The sequence below is a fragment of the Sphaeramia orbicularis genome, chromosome 24, assembly GCF_902148855.1.
Source record: "Sphaeramia orbicularis chromosome 24, fSphaOr1.1, whole genome shotgun sequence".
In the NCBI taxonomy this organism is placed as follows: domain Eukaryota; kingdom Metazoa; phylum Chordata; class Actinopteri; order Kurtiformes; family Apogonidae; genus Sphaeramia; species Sphaeramia orbicularis.
Window position 1 is genome coordinate 20,907,440 of NC_043979.1, and position 27,490 is coordinate 20,934,929.

The following is a 27,490-nucleotide window of genomic DNA, read 5'->3' on the forward strand; positions in this document are numbered from 1 at the left end:
TTTTTGTTTTGTTTTTTTTTTTTCTTCCTTCCTTTGCCTGCTCTGCTCCAGACATCATGTGATGGGGGAGTGGCACAATATCAGGAAATACACCGCTGCTGCTGCTGCAAGTCACAGGAAAGGTAAGTAAAGTCAACACTTTAGTCCCAACTGACACGGACAAAAAGGACTGATGAACACTAGAGACACATTCGGATGGTTTAGACAATGTAATGATGCTGTTTGACATGAAGAAAGGATGAGATTTTATTCATATTTCTTTGCGATGGAAGGGGATAAATACTGAGATTACACTGCGACTTTAACCGCAACTTATTCCTCCTGCACACACTGACTTTTATTTTAATATGACAATGGAATAAACATCACAGAAACAGGTAAATGTAGGAGCTTTGTGCTGCTTTACAAGCTGCGTTTCTTGTCAAAGCTCCTGTGATTTCCGCATTTTTTTTGTGTGTGACAGCTGCTACACACACACACACACACACACACACGCACACAAACACACAGAAGGTGAAGGTGCGGCGGCTGCTTTATCAGACATGTTAAAGGCAAAGTTTAGGAAAGTACCGACAAAATGTGTAAAGGAGTAGACACTAGTAAAGACAGTTCCACATCGAATGGTCATTTCCATATGGAGTCAAACTGCACAGGAAGTCTGCATGACCAGGGTACAGACAACAGCCCTGTGGACCAATGAGAGCAGCCTGTGTGGAAGTGGGATCAGACTGAACACTGTATGTACACTGAGTCAACCCTGTTATTTAAGAGGTACGCTGAGTCAACCCTGTTATTTAAGAGGTACGCTGAGTCAACCCTGTTATTTAAGAGGTACACTGAGTCAACCCTGTTATTTAAGAGGTACGCTGAGTCAACCCTGTTATTTAAGAGGTACACTGAGTCAACCCTGTTATTTAAGAGGTACGCTGAGTCAACCCTGTTATTTAAGAGGTACTCTGAGTCAATCCTGACTCAAATAACAGGGTTGACTCAGTGTACCTCTTTAAATAACAGGGTTGACTCAGTGTGCCTCTTTAAATAACAGGGTTGACTCAGTGTACCTCTTTAAATAACAGGGTTGAGGCAGTGTACCTCTTTAAATAACACTCAGTCAACCCTGTTATTTAAGAGGTACTGTGAAACAACCCTGACTCAAATAACAGTGTTGAGTCAGTGTACCTCTTTAAATAACAGGGTTGACTGACTCAGTGTATCTCTTTAATTAACAGGGTTGACTCAGAATACCTCTTGAAATAACAGGGTTGACTCGGTGTACCTCTAAAAAACAGGGTTGACTCAATGTACCTCTTTAAATAACAGGGTTGACTCAGTCAGTGTACCTCTTTAAATAACAGGGTTGACTCAGTGTACCTCTTAAATAACAGGGTTGAGTCAGTGTACCTCTTAAATAACAGGGTTGAGTCAGTGTACCTCTTTACATAATAAGGTTGACTGACTCAGTGTACCTCTTAAAAAACAGGGTTGACTCAGCGTACCTCTTTAAATAACAGGGTTGACTCAGTGTACCTCTTTAAATAACAGGGTTGACTCAGTGTACCTCTTTAAATAACACTCAGTCCACCCTGCTATTTAAGAGGTACGCTGAGTCAGTCAACCCTGTTATTTAACCCTTTATAGGGCATTTGTAGAAATACTCTGAAATTCAAGATTTCTTTCTTAGTGTGTTATTGGAGGACATAAAAAGAATTTATTACTTTTGTGAAATTGTTTAATTTTTTTTATTGTTATGTAGAAAATCAAAGGTTAATGAAGTGACCATATTTGGTTCCTTACCCATAAGTGGAAAAAAAATCCAAGAAGTATACATAAAAATACAAGAAAAACGCATGTAAGGTGAAAGGAACATGTATTTTAGAACATTAGACCAAGTGAAGTGCTGATCCAGACCCCTGTCCACATGCACATTCTCCCTTTGAACATCATTCCTTACATTAGTACCATTACTTCATGGTACCTAACAAAGCAGGTACACTCACTGTTCATGCACAGGTGGACCTTACAGACCCTGTAGACCACATTGGACGTGAGATTGTTGACTCACTGTCCTCACTGGAACTCCTGCTGTCACTGTCTTGTAATGTATGTGGAAATTACCAAATATAGTCACTTGCCTGATGAAGAGTTGAAGAGGTACACTGAGTCAACCCTGTTATTGAAGTAGGTACGCTGACTCTGGGCTAAAGTGGACACCCCTCTGTCCCCTGTTATTTATGTGTTGTGCAGAGGGCCTTTGGGTCCATTTAGGGGACAGGGTAATGCTCCTGTCAGTGTACCGTCACAAAGATAAATGGTTTGGAAACAGTTCTATCTAATTCAGGGGTGTCAAACATATGGCCCGAGGGCCAAAAATGGGCCGGGCAAAGGTTTAAATCTGGGGCGCAGGTAGGGCTGTGCAATTAATCGAAATTCAATTACGATTTCGAATATTACATGCAACGATTACAAAAATTATGTAATCGAGAAAAAACGATTATTAATTTTGAGTTGTTTTAATTCACGCGCACGCAAGCTACCATGAGCTGCTCTGCCCCGCCCCCCTCTAAGCTCCATCTGCCAGCTAGCCGGCAGGTCCACCCCAAGAGGAAAGTTGTACCTAGCGGTCTGGAAAAATAGCAGGAGAATCACAGCAGAAGTGCTTGGTAAACAAAAAAGGCAAGTCAAATTCAATTGTATGGAATCACTGTGGGTTTGATGAAGAGCAAAAACCCATTACATGCAAAAAGTGTTTCGTAGTTGTGTCCGCATCGACCGGTAACACAGCAAACCTTTGTAACCATCTGAAGTTTAACCACCGCCACCTTTATCATGATCTTATGAAAAACTAAAACACATAAAAACAACTCCGTCTACAACTTCGTCTGCAATGCAATCTTCAGTCTCCGAATCTCTTTACGCTGCAACTCCCGTATTAACCTAACCCGAACCCGTATAACCCTAACGTGCGACTTCTGTAGATGGCTGATGTATACAGAAGACCTGAACTGAAACCTCATGGCACGCCACTGAATTTACTATGTTTCATACTACATTGAACATACTGGAATTTAAAATTTGCACTAAGCTGACGCATTTTGTAATAAACTACATCAACGCATTATATAGTAAATTTTCTCACATTATGTAGTAAGTTATTACAATTTGAGAAATTTATTACAAAATGCACTTGACACATTTTTATTTTAAAAAAAATGTAATAACATGGTTCATTATATAATAATAATCCAAATTAATATAATTTCAGAGCAATGTAGAAGTAATTAGTCACAGGAGCTACAGGTAATGTAATCAGAACTATAACCACACAGTTTAAAGATTAACCCTTTCATGCATAGTGGTCACTACAGTGGACACTTACTCTACAGCTTTACTCTTGTATATTCATGGGTTTTGTTGTTTTAGTTCCATTTTAACCAACAAAGTGGACACTTATGCATCATCTCATAAACTGCAATTCATACCATTACTGTAACTTTGCTGTTCTTGATTGGTGCTTGAGTGGAAATCAGTTGTTAATATTTATTTTTTGCATATTATCTCCATGAAGTGAGTAATAACTAGTATTAGAATATGTTAAAATGTGAGAAAACATCAGATTAGCTGCATTAAACATGATTTCATTTCACTGTTTTCATATCACTTTATGATATTGGGTTTTAAATACATGTTTCTTTGCTTCAAGAATAAAATTCATGGTGTTGCTGAGTGGACATTTTTGTAACTCCATGAAAAACAAAAAATTCAATCACATTGTTTTTTTTTGTTTTTTTTTCATGCCTAAAGAGGAATAAAAACACTCAGGAAAAAAAAAAAAAAAAATCTTGATTAAGGTTCTCATAATTCATGCATGAAAGGGTTAATTTAGCACATTACATTTTCCTGAAAATAAAAATGTGTCAAGTGCATTTTGTAATAAATTTCTCAAATTGTAATAACTTACTACATAATGCGAAAAAATTTACTACATAATGCATTGAGGTAGTTTATTACAAAATGCGTCAGTTTATTACATAATGCGGCTTTATTACAAGATAACGTGACATTCTTATAACATTTTGAATTTTTATTACATAATTGGAATTTATTACATAATGCGGCTCAACAATCCTGTAGAGAACAAAAATACATTGCTGTGTTTCAGGAGGATATTAAAGATCACACACCGCTGTTAAATGGCTACAGGGATTTTTAACTACAAATGACTGAAAATGTAGTCATTATTACTATATTTGAATTATATTTTGTTGTGTGTCGTCCTCGCAGTCCTCCATCATGGCCTACCAGGCGGGGTTTCCGGAGGAGCCCAGTGCTTTGGTTAACAACATCAGCTCCAACATCCAGAAGCTCACACTGCTGAGTAATCACTGCATTTCATTCACATCCTTAATGATCCCAATGTGTGAATCGTGCTAAATACACAGAGAGATCCCTTTGCATATAAACAACTCTTCCTCATTTTGTTTTCCTTGCAGCCTCTGAGCTGCAGAGGGCAGTATCTCAGCTGGGAACGGAGCAGGACACCAGCCAACTACGGCACACACTGTGAGTTATGACAGCTCAGATGGTTTGTGGGTCTGTTTAACCCTTTAACCCTTGAGACACTATTCCAGTCAAACCCGCTGCTGTGAATTTGCATCGGTTTCAGTGTCAGAAAAGCTGCTGGGAGTATGTGCTTGTGTTTCTTGTTGTCAGTGGTTTTGCTTTACTGTATGTTTTAAGGTCAAAACAGGGTGGAATAACAGAAAAAGACAAAGAGATGAATTGAAGTTTGACAGGTTTTCACTAAATAATTCACTCAGAATGTACATCAGTAAGAGATTTAGGATACTGAACATGAACTGTGAACTGGAACACACTGGACAACATGTATTTAAGTTTTGGCCCAGTAGTTTTTGAGCTCTTTTTTTGTAAATCAGTTCAGCTGCTTTTTGGCATCTGGTTGAACTCTTGACAGTTACACGGTTAAAAGTCAGTAAAAATACAGTAAAAACAATATAGGAAAATGACGACAACACTGCAAACAACAGACTTTTGAGATAAATTGTTGCATCCCCCATGGAAAAAATCACTTACTGTCTCAGAAAACAATATAACACCTTTTTGACTATTTTGGCAGCCATATTTAGACCATATTGGTACATCTCTTACACCAAGTACTTAGTGTAGTTATCTGTATTGACCAAGGTTATCATTGTTAACGAAAAGTAACGAAATGACAAAAACTAGAATTGTAAAAACATTTTTGTTAACTGAAATAAATAAAAACTATAATTAGGGCTGCTCGATTATAGGAAAAAACAATAATCACGATTATTTTAGCAATAATTGAAATCATGATTATTAAAAACGATTATTTGGTAACCTTAAAGTTGTTAATTTTTTTTTCTTGCAAAACAGTGTAAAATATACTATTTAAACATAAAGCTTTTAAACACTAAAACAAAGTATGTTCACTTGTGTACGAAACAAAAAAATCTTTGGATGCATATAAGTATACTGTAAATTCAAGTATGTTTCCTTTTGTAAACAAATAGTGCAGTGCAATTAAACTGCTGTAGAACTGTAGCAATAAAAAAAAAAAATCACATAAAGTGCAAATTATAAATTCAAGTATGCTCAATGTATGAAACATGGTTAATTTTTTATATATATATATATATATATATATATATATATATTCGGTGACGTGCCGTGAGGTTTCAGTTAAGGCCTTCTGTATACATCAGCCATCTATAGAATATGCATGTTGTGCACTACAATCAAATCATAATTGAATTTCAATTAATTGCACAGCCCTAACTATAATTAAAAGAAAAAAACGATAACTAACTGAAACTGTATTGTGTGTTTACAAAACTAACTAAAACTGATACAAATTAAGGATAAAATTCCCTTCGTTATCGTCTTTGTCAACGTCAGATTGATACAAAATTGATTTATTTCCCTCAAGCAATTTTAGCTGCTGGCACCATATGATATTTAACGGTCCGTCACTTGTGGTCACTTGTGGTTTCCAGTCATCTTCTGGTCCCCACTCTACCTGAAAACATGGAGACTAAAGTTGGGAGAAAGCAGCAGAGTCCTGTCTGGAATTTATTTGAATTCGACGGTGAGGAAGATAAAAGATATAAAGAAACTAAAACTAAACTAAAACTAAGCATTTAGAAAATAACGAAAACTAATAAAAAGTAGCAAACCTGGTATTGACCTTATGCACTGACTGTTTTTCCCCTCTTTTTTTATTTATTCATTCATTCATTTATTTATTAATTTATTCTTTTTGTAAGAAGGTTATCCTTCTTGCCTTGCTTATTACTGTTATGCCTTTTTATTTATATTGTTGGAATATTTTGTTTGTACACATTGCATATAAAAAACTGAAAATAAAATATTAAAAAAAAAAAAAACACTGCAAACAACAGTTAAAAAAAAAACGACAAGGAAAATGGTGTAAAAAAAAAAAAAAAAACGTCTAATTTTATAGCGAGTTGTTCTCTCTCACTGCTCTGTGCCTCTGTGCTCTTACCCCCATTCCACAGGCATCGGAGGGGGGGTACACTGAGCATGCTCAGATGTCTATGGAAAGAACAAGGTCTATTCTATCGGCATGTTTTGAAATTTATTCTATTGAGCAAACGGTTACATTTTTAGGAATATTTAAGCTATATTAAACATTCAGAACGTTCACCACAGACACGTCAGGGGTTAAAGGGTTAACTGATTTTTTTCTGTGGTAACGACCTTACTGTTCAGTTCAGTTTGAGTCCATCAGTTTACAGGTGGGTTATCAGTCCACATGACAACAAACTGAAAAAGATTTGATTCATGTTCTGTCTATTTTTTCCATGCCCTACAGGCAACAGAAACAACAGCAAGGTAACCAACTGGCCAAAGAGACAGACAAACTGATGAAAACCTTCAGTGCACTTCCAGTTGGTACTGATCAGGTACCTGCATTAACCCCAGTTATGCTCTGATTGCTGGTTTGGTACCACACACTGGGCCAACGACTTTGCATCTACGCTCCTCAACAAATGTATCCTGTGTGTCTTGCAGCGTCAGAGAAAGATACAAAAAGAACGCCTGTTGAATGACTTCTCTGCAGCCCTGAACAACTTCCAGAAGATTCAGCGCCAGGCGGCCGATAAAGAGAGAGAGTTTGTGGCCCGAGTCAGAGCCAGCTCCAGAGTGTCAGTAAGTATTAACCTGGGGTCAAGGGGGGTCAGGGAGAAGAAAGAAGGTCATAGCCTGATTGGCCTTCAGAATTATACATAAAATTATGATGCATTATTATGATATAGTAGAGTTTTTATTATTACTATTATTATTCTTTTATTTATTCTTTTATATACATATGTATATATTTTGGTTCTTTATGTTGTTTTTTGCAGTATCTTTATGCATGTACACTTTTTCTTGCACTTAATTCTGTTACTGCCTTGACAGTTGAATTTCCCTGTTGTGAAATCAGTAAAGTCTGATCTAATCTAGCCTAGTCCAGTGTAGTCTAGTTTAGTCCAATCTAGTCTAATCTAATCTAATCTAATATAATCTAATCTAATCTAATCTAATATAATATAATATAATATAATATAATATAATATAATATAATATAGTTTTATCTAATCTAATCTAGTCTAATCTAATCTAATCTAATCTAGTTTTATCTAGTCTAATCTAATCTAGTCTAGTCTAATCTAGTCTAATCCAGTCTAATCTAATCGTATCTAATCTAATGTAGTCTAGTCTAACCTAGTCTAATCTAATTTAATCTTGTCTAATCTAGTCTAATCTAATCTAATGTAGTCTAATCTAATCTAGTCAACTATAATCTAGTCTAATCTAATGTAATCTAGTCTAATCTAATCTAATCTAGTCTAGTCTAATCAAATGTTATGTAATGTAATGTAATCTAATCTGATCTAATCTAATCTAATATAGTCTAAACTAATGTAGTTTTATCTAGTCTAGTCTAATCTAATTTTGTCTAATCTAGTCTAATCTAATGTAGTCTAATCAAATCTAATCTAATCTAATGTAGTCTAAACTAATGTAGTTTTATCTAGTCTAGTCTAATCTAATCTTGTCTAATCTAGTCTAATCTAATCTAATCTCATCAAATGTAATGTAATATAATCTGATCTAATCTAATCGTATCTAATCTAATCTAGTCTAAACTAATGTAGTTTTATCTAGTCTAGTCTAATCTAATCTGATTTTGTCTAATCTAGTCTAATCTAATCTAATGTAGTCTAATCTAATCTAGTCTAATCAAATCAAATCTAATCTAATCTAATCTAATCTAATCTAATCTAATCTAATCTAATCTAATCTAATCTAATCTAATAAATTCACAGTAGAAGTTTGATTGGCTTCTTTTTAGTCAAAGGTCAGTGAAGGCCTCCTGGTTTCAATTTGAATTCAGGTTTAGTATTAAAAACTATATGAATAATAATAAAACCCAGACTGAGTGTTGCTGACACACTGTTGTCTGTTTTTTCATACATTTCCTCTCTTCCTGGTAACAAAACAAACATCTTCAGTCTGCAGTGTATCTCAGTTGTATTTTAAAGGAAAAGTTTGGAGGTTCCACAGGATAGATGTCTGACTTCACTGCGTCACAGTTTCAGTTCCTTAAAACCGTGTCTGTTTTAGACACCGATTCCCTTGGGGTAACCTGCTCGCCTGGCAACTCTGCTTATCTCACCGCACAGAGAAAGTATGTGTAGCAGCTGTTTGTGCTGTTAGGAAGGAACAGGCCCTGCTCTGTTACAAGTTTTCTCAGTCACTTTGGTGCATGCCTTGAATCATCTTCCATATTTTACATAAACCACTGATAATGTGAGAACTAGCAGAGGATTGCAGATCATTCTCTGTATGATTCTGAATGTACAGTTGCAGTTTGTTCAGATGAGGGCATTATATGATGTACAAAAGTAATGTGATGGTGTGAAGATTAAACTAATAATTTGGGGAATTTCTGATATTGTTGGAGGTAAAACTGTAAATCAGAGGTGTCAAACTCATTTTAGTTCAGGGGCCACATTCAGCTAAATTTGATCTGAAGTGGGCCGAACCAGTAAAATAACATAATATATATATAATAATATAACATAATAAACAGGAAAAGCACTCAGAGAGCGCAGACCTCCGCCAAGAGAGATCTGCCCCCCCCCCTTCATTTTGTTCATTATTTTCTTCATTTCTCTTCATTTTGTTTTTATATTTTCTTAATTTTTCTTCATTTTGTTCATTGTTTTCTTCATTTTTCTTCATTTTATTTTTATATTTTCATTTTTCCTCATTTTGTTCATTGTTTTCTTCATTTTCTTCCTTTCTTTTTTTTTTTTTTTCATTTTACTTGTTTTATATTAATTTTTGTTCATTTTGTTCAATATTTTCTTCATTTTTGGTCATTTTGTTTTTATATTTTCTTCATTTTTCTTCATTTTGTTCTTTGTTTTCATCATTTTCTTCATTTTGTTTTTATATATTTTTAAAATTTTTTCTTGTTTTATATTAATTTGTGTTCATTCTGTTCAATATTTTCTTCATTTTTGGTCATTTTGTTTTTATATTTTCTTCATTTTTCTTCATTTTGTTCATTGTTTTCTTCATTTTTCTTCATTTTGTTTTTATATTTTCTTCAGTTTTCTTCATTTTGTTTTATATTAATTTTTGTTCATTTTGTTCAATATTTTCTTCATTTTTGGTCATTTTGTTTTTATATTTTCTTCATTTTTCTTCATTTCATTCATTGTTTTCATTTTTCTTCATTTTGTTTTTATATTTTCTTCATTTTTCTTCATTTTGGTCATTATTTTCTTCAGTTTTCTTCATTTTATTTTATATTAATTTTTGTTCATTTTGTTCAATATTTTCTTTATTTTTAGTCATTTTGTTTTTATATTTTCTTCATTTTTCTTCATTGTCTTCATTATCTTCTTAATTTTTCTTCATTCTGTTTTTATATTCATTTTTCTTAGTTTTGTTCAATATTTATATTTTCTTAACTTTTGTTCATTTTGTTCATTATTTACTTCATTTGTGTTCATTTTATTTTTGTATTTTCGTCATTTTTGTGCATTTTGTTCATTATTTCCTTCATTTGTGTTCATTTAATTTTTAATATTTTCTTCATTTTTGTGCATTTTGTTCATTATTTTCTTCATTTGTGTTCATTTAATTTTTATATTTTCTTCATTTTTTTGCATTTTGTTCATTTTTTCCTTCATTTGTGTTCATGATGTGAGTCCACTCCTCCTTCTGATTGGACCAACCCCCCCCCCCCCCCCCGATCACCACCAAAATGTAATCATTTCTTCCTTGTGCCAGTATCAACATTTCCTGAAAATTTCATGAAAATCCTTCCATAGCTTTTTATCTTTGTTTGTTATCTTACAAACAAACAAACAAACAAACAAACACACTCGCATGCACACAAAGCAAAGCGATCACAATTCCTCCTCGTGGAGGTAAATATAAATAATGTCAACTCCAAACTTTTCTCTATGTGTCAGAGTGAAAAAAATAAATTTACATTATGAAAAAGTTTACATCTACAAACTATCATTTCAAACAATGTGAATAACATGAACAAACTGAAAAAAATAAGTGTAATTTTATCAATATTCTGCCTCCGTTTAACATTTACACATGTACATTATAACGTACAGATCACAGTGGATCTACAAACACACAAAACATTTAATAACAGGCAGAATATTAGTAAAATTATACTTACTTCTCTTAAGACATTTCAGGTTGTTCATATTTGTTCAGAATATTCACTTTTTTTTTTTTGCCAAATTATACTTTGTTTTAGTGTAAATACATGAAAATATTTACATTTTGAAAGAGAAACATTTGGAGTTATCATTATTTATATCTTATTGTGATAGCATTTTACTGGTCTTGAGATTTGAGACACTTGAGATTGAATCGGTCTGAATGTGGAACCTGAACTAAAAGGATTGTTCATATCTTCATGTAATTTTTTCATTTCACAAATTCATCCCAAGGGGCCGGACTGGACCCTTTGGTGGGCCAGATTTGGCCCCCGGGCTGCATGTTTGACACCTGTGCTGTAAATGGTTATGAAATGATCTACCCTTGCAGCATAAGTGAGGGTGGACTATTTAATTTATGCTCTTTTGAAGTGTAACATAATAAAATATACCTAGTAAGATTATTTCTGCTGCAGTATATAGATATGTAGTGGTTGTATTGTTATTGAGATACCTGGATTTCTTTGAACAGGTTGGCCAGCCTGAGGACGGCTTTGGGAATGTGCCCTCTTTCCAAAGGTACGTCAAGTATTATGAATGAATGAATGAATTTATTTTTGGTTTGTACATTAACCCTTTCATGCATAAAATTATAACAACTTTAGTCAAGATTTTTTTCTTGAATGTTTTTATTCCTCCTTAGGCATGAAAAAAAAACAATGCGATTGAGTTTTTTTTCTTTTCATGGAGTTACATAATGTCAATGCATTTCATTTTTGAAGTAAAGAAACATTTGTTTAAAACCCAATATCAGAAAGTGAGATGAAAACAATGAAATAAAAACATTTTAATGCTGCTAATCTGATGTTTTCTCACATTTTAACATATTCTAATGCTAGTTATTACTCACTTCATGGAGAAAATATGCAAAAAATAAACCTTTTTGTCTAACAAATAACAATTGATTTACACTAAAACATGTTACTGCAGATCAGGTTTATCAAGAACAGCAAAGTTACAGTAATGGTATGAATGTCAGTGTTAGGGATGATGCATACGTGTCCACTGTGTTGGCTGATATGGAACTAAAACAACAAAATCCATAAATATATAAGAGAACAGCTGTAGAATAACTGTCCACTGTAACGACCACTATGCATGAAAGGGTTAATCATTGCACTTAGTACAATAATTAAAATAAACATAAAAACCAAAAACGGAATATGCTGCAAGCCAAATCTTATTTTGTTTTGCCTATTCTTTTCACCTGATACACTGCTTATATTAAATTAAATGTGTACAGCATCGAGCATTCACACCAACAAAAACATATGTACCATCTCAATTCAATATTCCTAAATGATTTTAAACTTAAGGTATTTTTTTTAAAAACTCTGTCACTTAAATTACTTAACACATCCATTCCATAACCCCAGTCCATCTAGACTTCACATTTGTCCTCACTTTAGTCCATTCACAAATATAAAGATGTCTGATATTATAAATATCTTAATTAAAAAAAATCATGAATGGTATTTGGGACAATACTATTTTTTTTTAATCTCTCATCTTCCATATACCTATTTAGAAACAATTTTTTATACCTCTTTTTAACCCTTTCATGTACAGTGGTCACGCCAATGAACAGTTATTCTCCAGCTGTTCTTTTGTATATTCATGGGTTTGGTTGTTTCAGTTCCATATCAGCCAACACAGTGGACACTTATGCACCATCCCATAATAATACACTGATATTCATACCATCACTGTAACTTTGCTGTTCTTGATAAACCTGATCTGTACTAACATGTTTGAGTGTAAATCAATTGCAAATAAAAAATTAGGAATATGATAAAATGTGAGAAAACATCAGATTTGCATTAAAAATGTTTTGATTTGATGGTTTTCACACAGTACATCACTTTCTGATTTTTGCATTCTTTGCTTCAAAAATTAAACACATGGTGTCCAGTGGAATGGACATTTTTGGAACTCCATGAAAAATTATGAAAGTAGATTTGTTTCTTTATTGCTTTAACTAAAAAAAAAAAAATATTTTCAATAATAAAAAAAAAAAAAAAAAAAAAAAAAAAAAAACTTCAATAAAAAAAAAAAAATTTCGCTTCAAGAAAAAAAAACCCTTCTCAATCAAAGAAAAAAAGTGTTCAAATGCAATTTTTTGAATCTTAAATATTTTTTTTTGCATTCGTCTTATTTTAGTACTTTTAATTATATTTCTGATTATTTTATTGAATATTTCACCAGTTAAATCACCCCAAATTGCTTTATTTGACTTTGTTTTCTAGTAGTGGAATGAACCACAGTACATTAACTATGCTACAAGTACAAACCAAAAACAAATATTTTCAATCAAGAAAAAAAAATCATTTAGCTCAAAAAAAACCCAAACATTTCTATCAAAGAAAAAAAGTGTTCAAATGCAATTTTTTGGATCTTAAATATTTGTTTAATGCATTCAACACTTTTTTCTTTGATTGAAAAGGTTTTTTTTTTTATTACAAATGTTTTTTGGATTGAAAATATTTTTTTATGGTTAGAGCAATAAAGAAACAAATCTACTTTCACAAAAAAATAGGTTCAATTAAAAAATTCAATCGCATTGTTTTTTCATGCCAAAAGAGGAATAAAAATCTTGACTAAGGTTCTCATAATTCATGCATGAAAGGGTTAAATATATTTATGTTTAGACTTTCTTTTATCTCTTGCTCTAGATTGTTCCACAAAGACTGATCATTATGATCATTATAAACCTTTCTGTTAATATCTTCATTGTTTTTGTTCATAATATTGCATCACATTCGTCTGTAGTGATTCCCAGGTGCAGGCCCAGACTGAGGCCATCACTGAAGAAGACCTGAGGCTGATCCAGGAGCGAGAGTCATCCATCAGGCAGTTGGAGGTAAATGAGCATACACCAGCATGTACAATCATAAAACATCTATTCATGTGTGTGTTTTCTTCACCATTATGTCACAGTGACACATTCCAGGGTTACTGATATAATAACCATGTTGTTTTGTTGATTGGTTCAGTCTGACATCGTAGATATCAATGACATCTTCAAGGACCTGGGGATGATGGTCCATGAGCAAGGGGACATGATAGGTGAGTGTTTGGCATCCTGTCTTTTAATTTTAGAAAGAAATAGACCAGGGGTCGACAAGCTTTACAACCTTAAGAACCTTTTTTTTTTTTTTTTGTTACATTTTTTTATTTGGAAAAGCATGTCATACAAAACTACCCTTTCAGGTATAATTCAACATCCACACATCAAATTTGAACAAAGATGCTAATCCATGATTTTTAGTTGAATATAGAGCAAATAGAAAAAGAAAGAAAGAAAAGTAGGTGGGAGGAGAGGGCTTACTCCGCTACTTCATCAACAAGATAAAACACACTAAGATGTGTATGTTTACATCTACCTAAACAGAAATATATATCATATAAATGTTTTCACATAACTGATGTATTCAATTTACATCAATTACAGGTTTTACATAGTTTGTCCATTTTGACCAAATAGTGAAAAAAGATTCGCTTTGACCCTTAAAACAAAATGTGAATTTCTCCCGAGTGTAGATGTCCTGTATGATATTGATTGAAGAGTCATTTTTGTCTCGCAAAAAAAAAAAAAAAAGGAAAGAAATTGACTGGAACCATGAAACTTTTTTTTAAACCCATCTGCATTTTACCATGAGGTGGCTGCTCTGCTGTAGCCTATTTGTAATTAGTTTGCTATTTAACTTTGTATTTCCATTATAATAATGTAATGTCCGGTGCATTTCTGAAATTATACAACTACAAGAGAGAAAACATTCAAGATTTGTACATTTTTTTAAATGATGGATGCTATTTCCAAAACATAATTACATTGTGTAATGGAGAAAAAGCTCAACTTTCATGTATAGTGGCTTACTTACAAACTACGAACTAATGTAAATTGAGCATCTTGTATTTAATTTGGAAGAAAATAATCCATTTTGGTTTTTATGCTGTAAAATAATTATTTTATTCTATGTAAAGCCTGCACATTTTTGCAAATGGACAATAGGCCCATAACAATGTTAAAAAGTAATGACTCATTCAGTTCATTTCAAAATGTTCCTTATGTTTTTTGACCAGAGGAGCCATAGAGACAGGCTAAAGAGCCATATGTGGCCCTGGAGCCACAGGTTTCAGACCCCTGAAATAGACCTACTGGAAGCAAAAGCATACGGTACTGGGCAAAAGTCTTGGGTAGTGTTAATTTCGTCAGACGAGACAAGACAAAATATGTTTGTCAACATGGGTGAGGGCATCTGCGGTGACGCTGAGTCTCATCTTTGACAGATAAAGTGTGAAAGTACAGATGATTTATTATGAAACACTAGAATACTACATAAAATAAAGAATAGAAATGAAACCTCCTTTCCTTATTTTAAAGTCACATTAAGCAGATTTTATAGAATAAGAAGAAGAATATAGAATATTATATGTATTTATATTATACATGTATATGTGTTTTGTTTTTATTTATTTATTTATTTAATTATTTATTTTTGTTTTTATTAATATCTGGTATTAATATCTGGTAGGATAAGTTGTAAATCAGTATTATCATATTAGTGTATATAGGAAAAAGGATGTGTGATATTGTTATACTATTATTATTATTATTATTATTATTATTATTATTATTATTATTGATATTCATACAAAATAATAATTGCTATATAGTGATCATAAGGAATAGAAATTGGGGGTAGGAGTACATAAGTTTTTACTTCTTCCTACTCCTTTTCGAGCATGTATAATTTCATTTCATTTGTTGTATTTATTTATTTATTTATGTATGTATGTATGTATGTATGTACTTATTTATTTACTATTACTTTTATTTATTTAGTTTTTTGTTTGCTTATCAATCATTTATGTACCAGTACTTATATTTTGTTGGTTGATTTTTGTTTTGATTTCACTGCTGACATGTTCGAAATAAAGATTTCATTCATTCATTCATTTGTTCATTTTTTGGTCACCAGCTGAGAACAACTTAGAGACATTTTTTCATGACACTTGGTACAGATATTATTTCCCATTAGGTTAAACTATGATCACTTTTCATATAGTGTCATCACCAGGACTATCAGTACTTTGATGAATGATAATGAAAAATAGTGACATTTTCTTGAGCTTCAGCTGTGTTTCATGTTAAATAAACGAATACTACAATGACTTTACACCTTTTCATCAGACATTAGATCAGTTTAATGTTAGTAGTACCTTTGCGAGTGTGTGTAAACCTGATGCCAGCCTTTAACTGAAAGCAGAGTGATGCTTTTCTGTACATTTTGTGACGTGTTCATGGCTGGACATTGAACAGGTCATGTTAATTTTTCTAACAAAAACAGTTCCTGGATATTGCGAACTTCAAATGTACTTTATGTTGTGTTTATTTATCTAACAGAACAAATACTGACCTGGCATGTCTTTCTTTGACTGTTTGTGTGTGTTCTATAGACAGTATAGAGGCCAACGTGGAGAGTGCAGAAGTGAATGTCCAGAGTGCCACACAGCAGATGGCACGTGCTGCAGAATATCAGGTAAAAACACCAGAGGATAAAAAACAGATATAAAGACAGATATACAAAGAAAAGATCCAAGGAAAGAAACATTGAATGGAGGAGATGATTGATCAGCTGGTTCTCATGCAGCATTTATTTATTTATTTATTCATTTCGAAGATGTAAAGAAACAAGGCAAGTTTATTTGTATAGTGCATTTCAGCAACAAGGCAATTCAAGGTGCTTCACACAGGACATTGAAATACAACACAGGTGTCAAACATGCGGCCCGGAGACCAAAACTAGCCCGCCAAAACTTCCAATCTGGCCCGCGGGATTAATTTAAAAAAGTGCAAAAATTACCCTGAAGATATTAACAGTCAAGGGCATCAAACTCGAAAATAATTGCATAGTAACCTATAAATAATTACTCCAAATTTTCTTCTTTAACCCTTTCATGCACGAATTATGAGAACCTTAATCAAAATGTTTTCCTGAGTGTTTTTATTCCTCTTTAAGTATGAAAAAAAAAACAATGCAATTGAAAATTTTCTTCTGAAAAATAAATAAAAAATAAATAAATAAAAATTATTAAAAAAAAAAAAAAACATGCAAAAAATAATAATGAAAAAAAAAAATTCTTATGAACCTATTTTTCATGAAGTTGCAAAAATGTCCACTTAGCTGGACACCACACGTTTAATTTTTGACACACAGAAACATGTATTTACTGATAAATTGTGTGAAAACTATGGAGAGGGCTTGTGATTCTGGGGGTTTATGCTCAGGAGAGATCTACATAATGTTATCAATTCATGTCAGAAAAGATATGTAGTGTCTTAAAACTTTAATAAAGATATGCATAAAAAAAATAAATAAATAAACAATGAAAAGAACAACAAAACCCATGAATATACAAGAGAACAGCTGTAGAATAGCTGTCCACTGGAGTGACCACTGAGCATGAAAGGGTTAATATGAAAAAAAATAATATGACATTATTCCTGTAAATAATAGCAACACCAATTTTTTCTCTTTGATTTATTGCAAAGAACATTAAATTCTGATATCCTTTAATAATAAAATGTCAATAAACGTAACAAATATGAACAACCTGAAATATTTAAAGAAAAATAAGTGCAATTTTAACAAACGTTTTGTGCCTTGGTAGATCTGATCTGTAATGCACATGTATAAATCATAAGTTGAGGCAGAATATTGATAAAATTGTGCTTATTTTTCTTCAGAAATTTCTGTTTTTTTTAGATTACTCACATCTTTTTTGTTTTGGATAGTTTGTAAAATGTAAAAATTTTCAGAATTTAAGTTATTTAAGTTATTTTTTGCACTGAAAAATTTGGAGTTGTCATTATTTATAGGTTTTTATGCTATTATTTTACTGGTCCAGACCACTGGAGATCAAATTGGGCTGAATGTGGCCCCTGAAAGTAAATGAGTTTGACACCCCTGAAATACAACAAGGGAAAAAGAAACACATTTAAAATATTATAAAAGAAACATGTAAAAGGTGATTAAAAACGGCAAGTAAGAAAACAACACATAAAACCCAAAAATATAAAAACATACACAAATTAAAGTAAGAGTTGCAGTGCAGAGTTTTGAAGGAGAATATAAAATTTAAAAAGTCAAAAGCCTTTTAGTCAAAGGCAGCAGTGAACAGGTGAGTCTTTAACCTTGACTTAAAAGAACTCAGACTCTCAGCAGACCTGATATTTTCTGGTAGTTTGTTCCAAATATACGGAGCATAGAAACTGAACGCTGATTCTCCAGGTTTAGTTCTGACTTTTGGAACACAGAGCAGACCTGCACCAGAACACCTGAGTGGTCTGGATGGTTCATACTGGACTAGAAGGTCTCTAGAAGGATTATGACTAGAAGGATTTTGGGCCTAAACCATTTAGTGCTTTATATGATAGCAAGAGAAAAACAAAATAAAGCAAAACAAAGCAAAAAAAGACAAAAACAAAATAACATTTAAATGAACAGAATCTGTCTTCAAGTACATGCAAGTCTGAATTTTGCATGTTCAAAAGGGGAGTAGGAAGAAGTATAAACTAATCTTAGACTTTGGAAGCTTATAAACACACCATGATCAGGGTGCATTTGCAGGTCCTGAAAATCTTAAAAAGTACAGAATTTTGAAATGCTGTTTTCCAGACCTTGAAATGTCTGGAATTCTGTGTGAAAGTCTCTCATAGTTGAATTTTAGACTGTGCTCAAAGGCACGGAATACATGAGGAAACCATATAAAAAAACTTGATGTGATTTCACTAACCGGTCTGTACTAGAATGATGCGAATGAAAGTTGTTTGTGTGATATTTGTGCATTTTTAAGATTTTCATATGTTTTCAAAACGTTTGTCAGTAAAATATAATTTACTGCGAATTATGCATTCATTCGTTTATTAAAGTAAACTTTTCTACTACACACAACAGGTCCAATCTGAACCAAAATGCAAGTATAAACTTACATACAGTCAAGGTCTGGGGTGGGGTGGGGGGGGTAAACAGCAGTTTTGAAAAAGTCTGGAATTTTTATTTGGATAAAGAGCACCCACCCTGTATGATCCTTCCATACCACTGAAAAATTACACCCTTAAATTCTTAGACTACAGTGGTAGAAGTATTCACGTCTTTTATTTAAAGGGGTCATATTTTGCTAAACTCACTTTTATTAGTCTTCAATACACTTATTTGTGTATTTGGACCCTAATAGTTCCAAAAGTTTGAATTTGAACCCTCCAGGTGCTGCAAAGCTATTTTTATATTCACTAGCGGCATTGTACCCGTGGTGCCATTGTATGATAGCATGAGAGGCTAAAATTGCCCAGAATACCTCACAACATTTGAATACGGACATAAAATTGTGCCTAGTAGATAGTCAGGTAATGTTTCTATTCATTTGGCGAGTTTGGCGGCGATTAGGCCCGTGAAGGCTGAGGAAAATCCGTACAAATGCCCTCCCGCGGTGCAACATCGATCGGACGGACAATGTGCATTATACAGGGTGTCCCATAAGTCTCCATACATAGGAGACATAATACATTCCATGGTTCTAACATGTATTTCTTTATATTTCTTCTTTATAGTTCTTCAGCAGTGGAGGACACGCATTGAAATGTGTTCCCGACAAAATGGCAGTCATATAGAGCATATTATATAAATAAAAATGGTTTATGTCAAGAAACGTTTATTTTTCCTATGTATGGAGACTTTTGGGACACCCTGTATAGTAGGATTCCAGCAAAAATTGAGTGGATTTCTACAACCTGTTTTAATTCCTTCTTAATTTATTATGTCTATAATTAGTTACGTCATGACATTTGCACATATAAGGTCCAGACTTCCGACGAACGTTTCTCCGAGTACGACGTAATTGTTTGTCAGCAGCAGCGGTTGTAGTAAAAACTGAAATTATGTCCAAACTTCAAGCCAGTTACCTAAAATGTTCAGTTGTTGGTTGTATTATCGAACACAAGTGGTTTAACGGGACAGAGCAGCACAGTCAACAACCTGGAGGGGGCGGGGCATGAAGTGGCTCATGTGCATTTAAAAGGCCAGCGCTCAAAACGACCTTTCTGGTGTCATTACTCAGAAATAGGGTTGAAGATGGACCTGTTGAGTTTTAAAATGCATAATTCCATTTAAAAAAGCTAAATATCACTCCTTTAAGTTGGAATGTTCATGTTACACTGTGAGAATACAAAACTGGAAGCACACGATCAATATTAAAAAACAGTTTGGATAAAACTTTAAGTATTATCTACAAAAGTATGGAAAACTAAAGTAGCCACTGTGCAGTAAAATGGTGTTTATCAGTGTTCTCCTATTATATATGATGGTATTGGAAGTGTTAATGTGTATTTTGCATTTTATTACTATAAATCAGGGGTTCTCAAACTTTTTTACACTAAGGACCACTTTATTATAAATACATTTTCACAGACCACCTAACCAGCCGGCCAGTTTTCCACTCCCACCCTAAAAAAAAAACACTTTTTAAACAGTCTATATTACAATATTTTTATATTTTGTATATTACAAATTAAATCTGCAGTATATTACAAATGGTGCTAACGGCTCAATGGTAACAGAATGTCTGCGCCTTGTTGCTATCATTTGTTTCTCCGGCTTTTCTATTCAGTCACTGATCCACTGTCGTATTTTAGAACTGTTCAAGTCACTCTTCGTTTTGTTTTGTTTCTCTCTTCATTTCTGATTAGTTAGCTATTCTACTTCATTTCCACCACAATTCACAAGTCACGAGAGGTCTTTGATATGACAATAGGTAACCTAGGTAACCGAACTGTGTAGCGACCAAGGTTATTATCGTTAACGAAAACTAACGAAATGATGAAAACTAGAATTGTAAAAACATTTTCGTTAACTGAAATAAATAAAAACTATAATTAAAGCACAAAACAATAACTAACCAAAACTTTATTGTGTGCTTACAAAACCAACTAAAACGGATAAAAATTAGGGATAAAATTCCCTTCGTTTTTGTCTTTGTCAGTGTCTGATTGATATGAAATCGATTTATTTCACTTGAGCAATTTGAGCTAGCGGCACCATACGACAATTCACGGTCTGTCACTTGTCGTCACTTGTCATTTAGAGTCGTCTTCTGGTCCCCACTCTACCTGGAAACATAGAGACTAAAGTTGGGAGAAAGCAACAGAGTCCTGTATGGGATTTATTTGAATACGGTGGTGAGGAAGAGAAAAGATAGGACGAACCTAAAACTAATACTAGAACTAAACTAAAACTAAGCATTTAGAAGGAAATGAAAACTAATAAAAACTAGCAAACCTGCTCTAAAAACTAATTAAAATTAACTGAATTAGAGGGAAAAAAAGTCAAAACTAACTAAAACTAAACTGTAATGAAAAATCCCAAACTATTATAACCTTGATGGAGAGGGTGACGCAAAATGTGGGTTTGCACAGACAAATTCAATAAAAGTCTACTCTTAGGCTTATTTGGACTACATCTGATTGGCTTTTGATTTAGAAAACAATTATCTGTACTTGTAACTTTACTTTGGAAGTGATGAGAAGAGGGTGATTTGAGAAACACTGATATAAATGTGACTTTTTTATGTCATCCTGTCATGGGCCACTTGGGGGCGCTTGTGGCCCACACACTTCGACTATCACTACTACAGATGTTAAGGTTGAGCTCATTTTAAATATTTTACAGGGGTTGGACAAAATAATGGAAACACCTTCACCTCAAGATGATAATGCCCCAATCCATACAGCTAGAATTGTTAAAGAATGGCATGAGGAACATTCTAATGAAGTTGAGCATCTCGTATGGCCGGCACAGTCCCCAGACCTCAACATTATTGAGCATTTATGGTCAGTTTTAGAGATTCAAGTAAGACGTCGATTTCCACCGCCATCGTCTCTAAAAGAGTTGGAGGGTATTCTAACTGAAGAATGGCTTAAAATTCCTTTGGAAACAATTCACAAGTTGTATGAATCAATACCTCGGAGAATTGAGGCTGTAATTGCCGCAAAAGGCGGACCTACACCATATTAAATTATATTTTGTTGATGTTTTAAGGTGTTTCCATTATTTTGTCCAACCCCTGTATATCACTACTGTGCTGTTTAATCTACAGCAATGCATCATATTCTTTAACCTGTTTAACCCTGACCATATTTTCAGGGGAAAAACGACTCTGTTGGGTCTCTGTAAACTTAATTTGATTCTGATTTGAATTGATAAAGCACATTGTGACTCTGTCTGAGAAAAGTGCTCTATAAATAAAATTTACTTACTTACTTACTTACTTACTTAAAAAGACATACCCAAAGTAAATGAAGAATTACTTCACAATAATAAGGTTCATATGGATGTTCTTGGTGTCTATGGACATTTAGAGACCTCACAGAATCTATTCCCATTGTCTAAAATATTGTATCTATTACTATGTCTGAGTAAACTGTAACAAACTAAAAGAGAAATTGGAGTTTTTTATCCTCGCCTGTTTTTTTTCGGCTGGATTGACGATGTTATGCATAAATTAATTGTTCGTGTCGGAGATTTTTAATAGCGTATATTTCTCCCCACAAAGATTAAAAATCATGTTTGAACATTAAAGTTTGCACTAAAATACACTTTTGATGTACTTTTATTAACATTAGGGTTTAAACTTTGAGCAAAAGTTGAAAAAAACATTCATTGTCCTGATTTATTATATTTTTATAGTAGATGAATATTAATATAATTTTTTCAGCCCATGGGCGGGCTGATAGGGCTAATGGGATTTAAGGTCATTCTGTTTGTAGTGTTGACATCATGTGAGAATCACGAATCTGTAAAAAGTCAGTTTTTAGCTTTGTATTTTTCATCTAATCCAAGAATGTGTTTACCTTCATTCTGAGTCTTAACTTAAATCTGTACAAATCTGTATCTAAAAATGACTGCAGTCTGACAGAAGCTGAGATAGAGGTGATCAGAGTCTGAATGTGCAGCTTTGAATGTAACAGGAGTAGTTCAAGAACATCCGTATTTTACAGAATCAAAAGACACTCATACAGAATCATATGAAAGGGTTCGTTTGAGTTTTTGTCGAGGTTTTCACCACCAAATAAGGCCCACCTAAAAATCAATATCCATTCACTTGTGTGCTATATTTGAAATGTTTTTGGTGCTTTGTCTCATCGTCCTACTTTGCTTTCTAACGGTGAATGGAAGCCCTGAAGCCCCCCCTTATCTTGCAGCCTGTTTTTTTGTGTCACTGTGGTGTTTTATTCCATTATTTTGTATTAAAAGACACAGTAACCAGATCAAGGCAGCAGTTTTAGTTTGTGAGTTTGATCACCTCGATTTTTTTTGTATAATTATTATTTCTTTTGTTTTTTACACCTTAGTTTAGTTTAGTTTAGTTCAGGGGTGTCAAACTCATTTTAGTTCAGGGGCCACATTCAGCTAAATTTGATCTGAAGTGGGCCGAACCAGTAAAATAACATAACATCTATAACAATATAACATATAATGTATAAATAATGTCAACTCCAAACTTTTCTCTATGTTTCAGAGCAAAAAAAGTAAATTTACATTAGGAAAAAGTTTACATCTACAAACTATCCTTTCAAACAATGTGAATACCATGAACAAACTAAAAAAAATAAGTATATTTTTATCAATATTCTGCCTCGGATTATCATTTACACATGTACATTATAACTTACAGATCACAGTGGATCTACAAACACACAAAACATTTAATAACAGACAGAATATTGGTAAAATTATACTTACTTCTCTTAAGACATTTCAGGTTGTTCATATTTGTTCAGGTTATTCACATTTTTTGCCAAATTATACTTTGTTTTAGTGTAAATATGAGAAAATATTTACATTTTGAAGGAGAAAAATTTGAGTTGTCATTATTTATATGTTATTATGATAGTATTTTACTGGTCCTGCCCACTTGAGATTGAATTGGTCTGAATGTGGAACTTGAACTAAAAGGATTGTTCATATCTTCGTGTAATTTTTGCATTTCACAAATTCATCCCAAGGGCCGGACTGGAACCTTTGGCGGGCCGGATTTGGCCCCCGGGCCGCATGTTTGACACCTGTGGTTTAGTTTATTGTTTATTTGTCAGGGACATTGTACAAATACATAAATCTTAAAGAGAAGCAATGCTTTGCACCAGAGTTAGCTACACGCTACTTTCCATCTGCTGTGCACACACGATATAGAACATTTACATTACATGCAATACAAAACTAACCTTAGCTCATAATTACAATAGTTAAAAACTTATGTATTTATTTCAATTTCATGTTTCCTAAAAAATGCTATTTCATCATACTTCATTCCTAAAACACAGGTTTTAAAATCACACTTGTTCTAATTCATCAACCAGTAAACATGCATTACAAATATTTACCAGTGAATATATATGACACTATTCTATATTAGAAACATGTCAGTGTATCTCATGTTGGCACAGTTGAGAATTGACAATATGTTTTTTAAAATTTTGTGAATAACTATTCAGATCAATAGACAACTTCAGACTGTCCGTCAGCTGGTTCCATTGTTTGATGGTTTTAAAAGAAAAGGCCGACTGTGCAAAGGCAAAACATATTTTACATGACGTTGAGTTGTACTAAAAAGAGTACTAAAATTATGGTGGTAATGCTCCAAAAGACAGTGATGAGCTGAGATGTTTTCACCTACAAACACACATTTTGTATGCATTTATTGTTATTTATGTGAATTATCCCCAACATTGACATATTTCATTAAAAGTGAGTCATATTCTACAGTTCAGATTAGTGTTCAGTATCATTTTAAAGAGTTTAAGAAGGGGGAGAATTTGCGTCATCTCATGAAAGAAGAAGTAATACTTCAGTTTCTCACAAACATTCAGTGCATTTGGAGATCCAGTTTTCAAGAAAATCAACATTAGTAATATATAAATTAGAAGAGCAGAGTAAAAAGAAGAATATTTGACAGACAAGTATAGAATAGAATGAAGTTGAATAGCTAGAAATACTCATTTAACCCATAAAGACCCAGTGCTGCTTTTGTAGCACTTCACAAAGGATGTTTTTCTCTATATTTAACATTTCTTAAGTGATAAATCATCATTTATTTTTGAAATAATGCTCTGTATTATGCATTTTCCAGTAAAAATCAGGTATTTTTTAATATTTGATTTACTGATCATGTAGATATCCACAAAAGCTCAGATTAAACTTCAGAATCAGAATCAGCTTTATTGGCCAAGTATGTGAACACATACAAGGAATTTGGCTTCGATTTTTACATTGCTCACGACATACAGTTCCAACATGGACCCAGACAACATGTGGACCTAGATACAATATAGACGAACATTCGACTAGAGACAAGGACAATAATGGGTTGAGATTTACAGTGGATTTATAAAGTAATATGTACAGAGAACAAAAGTGGAGTTTTTAATTCAGTGAGTGGATGTGTGGATCCGGTCTATTAAAAATATATGTTTATGTATATATTATTTACAGTGGGTTTTACATTGTAATATGTACAGAAAGTGCAAATTGAAGTTTTTATACAGTGAGTGGATATGTACAGGAATACGGTCTGTAAAAATATATGTTTATGTATATATTATTGTAGTGCAAACAGTCAGAGTTTTTTTTACTTGAGGGTTATTGTGTCAAAAAACAGAGAAAACTGAAGAAAAAGTGACTTTTTCAGTGAAATCTATCATTAACTGAATGTAAAACAAGTGTCAACGATGGCTGTCATTAATCCAACTCCATGGGTTTTACTGTTGAATCAATGTTTTAGAACAGGGGTGTCAAACTCATTGTAGTTCAGGGGCCACATTCAGCCCAATTTAACCTCAAGTGAGCCGGACCAAAAAAATAATAACATAATAACTCATAAATAATGACAACTCCTATTTTTTCTCTTTGTTTTAGTGCAAAAGAAAACAAAACAAAAAAATCAAAAACATTAAATTATGAAAATATTTACATTTACAAACTATCCAGACAAAAAAGGATGTGAATTATTTGAAAAAAACTGAAATTTCTTAAGAAAATTAAGTGGTATTTTAACAATATTATGCCTCAACTTATACATGTACATTATGGATCAGTTCTATAAAGGCACAACACATTTAGTAACAAAAAGAATATTGTTAAAATTTCACTCAATTTTCTTGAGACATTTCAGGTTATTGTCGTTTTATTGTTAAAGGATCATTTGTTCATGTAAATATTTTCGAAATTTAATGTTAGTTTTTACACTTTAACAAGGAGAACATTTTGAAGCTGTCATTATTCATAGGCATTACGTGATATTTTTTCCACATTAAACCAAGAAGAAAATTTGGAGTCATTATTTATAGGTTATTATGTTATTATTTTACTTGAGATCACAATAGTCTGTATGTGGAACCTGAACTAAAACTAGTTCAACACTCTTGGTTGATTATATCTTCAGTGTAATTTTTACACTATCCAAGTTCATCCCACAGGCCAGATTGGACCCTTTGGCGGGCCGGATTTGGCCCACGGGCCGCATGTTTGACACCCCTGTTGTAGAAGATGACAGTGTTTTCACTTTGACTACAGATCCTCTGAACGTCCAAATGGGTCACATCTGATGACCATGAAAAGATGACAAACTGCATTTTACATATTATATTACTTACATGTATTGATGGGATTAGTGGATTAACAGATATTGTACATTTTAGATCAGTAGATGGTTTTGGTCGCTAGTGGATGTTTGGGTCTTTAAGGGTTAAAAGTTCATGAACCTCAAAGTGCAATTGTTGAGGAAAAGTACTTCTACCACTTTGCGCAGGTAAGTATGACTTCGACAAAGAGGTGTGAAGGAAATATAAAAATAAACGCCTGCGTCATGAGGTGATCTCATCGATGCTGTGGCTGTGAGTCATATCAAACCATCAAATAACCTGAGTGAAACACACTGGAGACAGGCCATGAGATCTAACATTACCTCTCTATTCAGATTCAGACCATAACTTTACCCTTTTTTTTCTGAGACGGCAATCATTTTTCCATCTTTTTTCTGTCCCCAGCGGAGCTCTCGGAAGAAGATATGCATCCTGGTGTTGCTGTTGGCTGTAGCTGCTGTCATTATAGGACTCATCATCTGGGGAGCTGTTAAAAAATGAGGCTTCCTCCTACATCTACGTGTCCTCTCCTGTTTAGTCTGGACCAAGGATGCAGCAAGAGTCATTTCCCTCCTCTTTGCATCCTACATTTTTTCACTCTCTACATCAGGAGAATTACTCAGACTGGCTCTAATTGATTTGATTCTATTTTTTAAGATTCCGCAGTCCTTCTTTTCAGGACTACACACTCCATCACTGTGAAACAACCACATTTAGCACCAGTGGCTTGACTGTTATAATCCGGCTTAACCGAATCGCATTGTCTGATTTTGACATGATAGGACATGATAGCTCTCTTCAACAGCGCTGAGAGTTCCCCTTTAGACGTGCAGCCATGAAGGCATCACTCTAACTTGCAATGAAGTAAACTGATGTAGACACTGCAAAAAAAATCTTACTAAGTGTATTTTTCTCATTTCTAGTCAAAATATCTCATCACACTTAAAATAAGACATAATCACCTAAAGAGCAACTTAACCCTCCAGTATCT

General features: G+C 33.3%; 1 protein-coding gene across 1 annotated transcript; it reads left to right on the forward strand.

The window, feature by feature from the left end:
• The first annotated feature begins 72 nt into the window (after positions 1 to 72).
• On the forward strand, positions 73 to 27,490 carry stx7l (syntaxin 7-like). The gene is made up of 10 exons (XM_030129206.1): positions 73 to 122; positions 4,282 to 4,375; positions 4,491 to 4,560; positions 6,875 to 6,965; positions 7,075 to 7,212; positions 11,278 to 11,324; positions 13,575 to 13,665; positions 13,799 to 13,871; positions 16,266 to 16,348; positions 26,905 to 27,490. Exons 2-10 carry the CDS (start codon positions 4,291 to 4,293, stop codon positions 26,998 to 27,000), a joined length of 774 nt encoding a protein of 257 aa, XP_029985066.1. The 5' UTR covers positions 73 to 122; positions 4,282 to 4,290; the 3' UTR covers positions 27,001 to 27,490.

What these genes read in the sequence shown, in the direction of transcription:
- stx7l (XM_030129206.1), top strand. Translation starts at nt 4,291, where the DNA reads ATGGCCTACCAGGCGGGGTTTCCGGAGGAGCCCAGTGCTTTGGTTAAC. An exon ending in AGCCAACTACGGCACACACT is followed by an intron (nt 4,561 to 6,874) that starts GTGAGTTATGAC and finishes CATGCCCTACAG; the next exon opens with GCAACAGAAACAACAGCAAG. An exon ending in CATCCATCAGGCAGTTGGAG is followed by an intron (nt 13,666 to 13,798) that starts GTAAATGAGCAT and finishes TGATTGGTTCAG; the next exon opens with TCTGACATCGTAGATATCAA.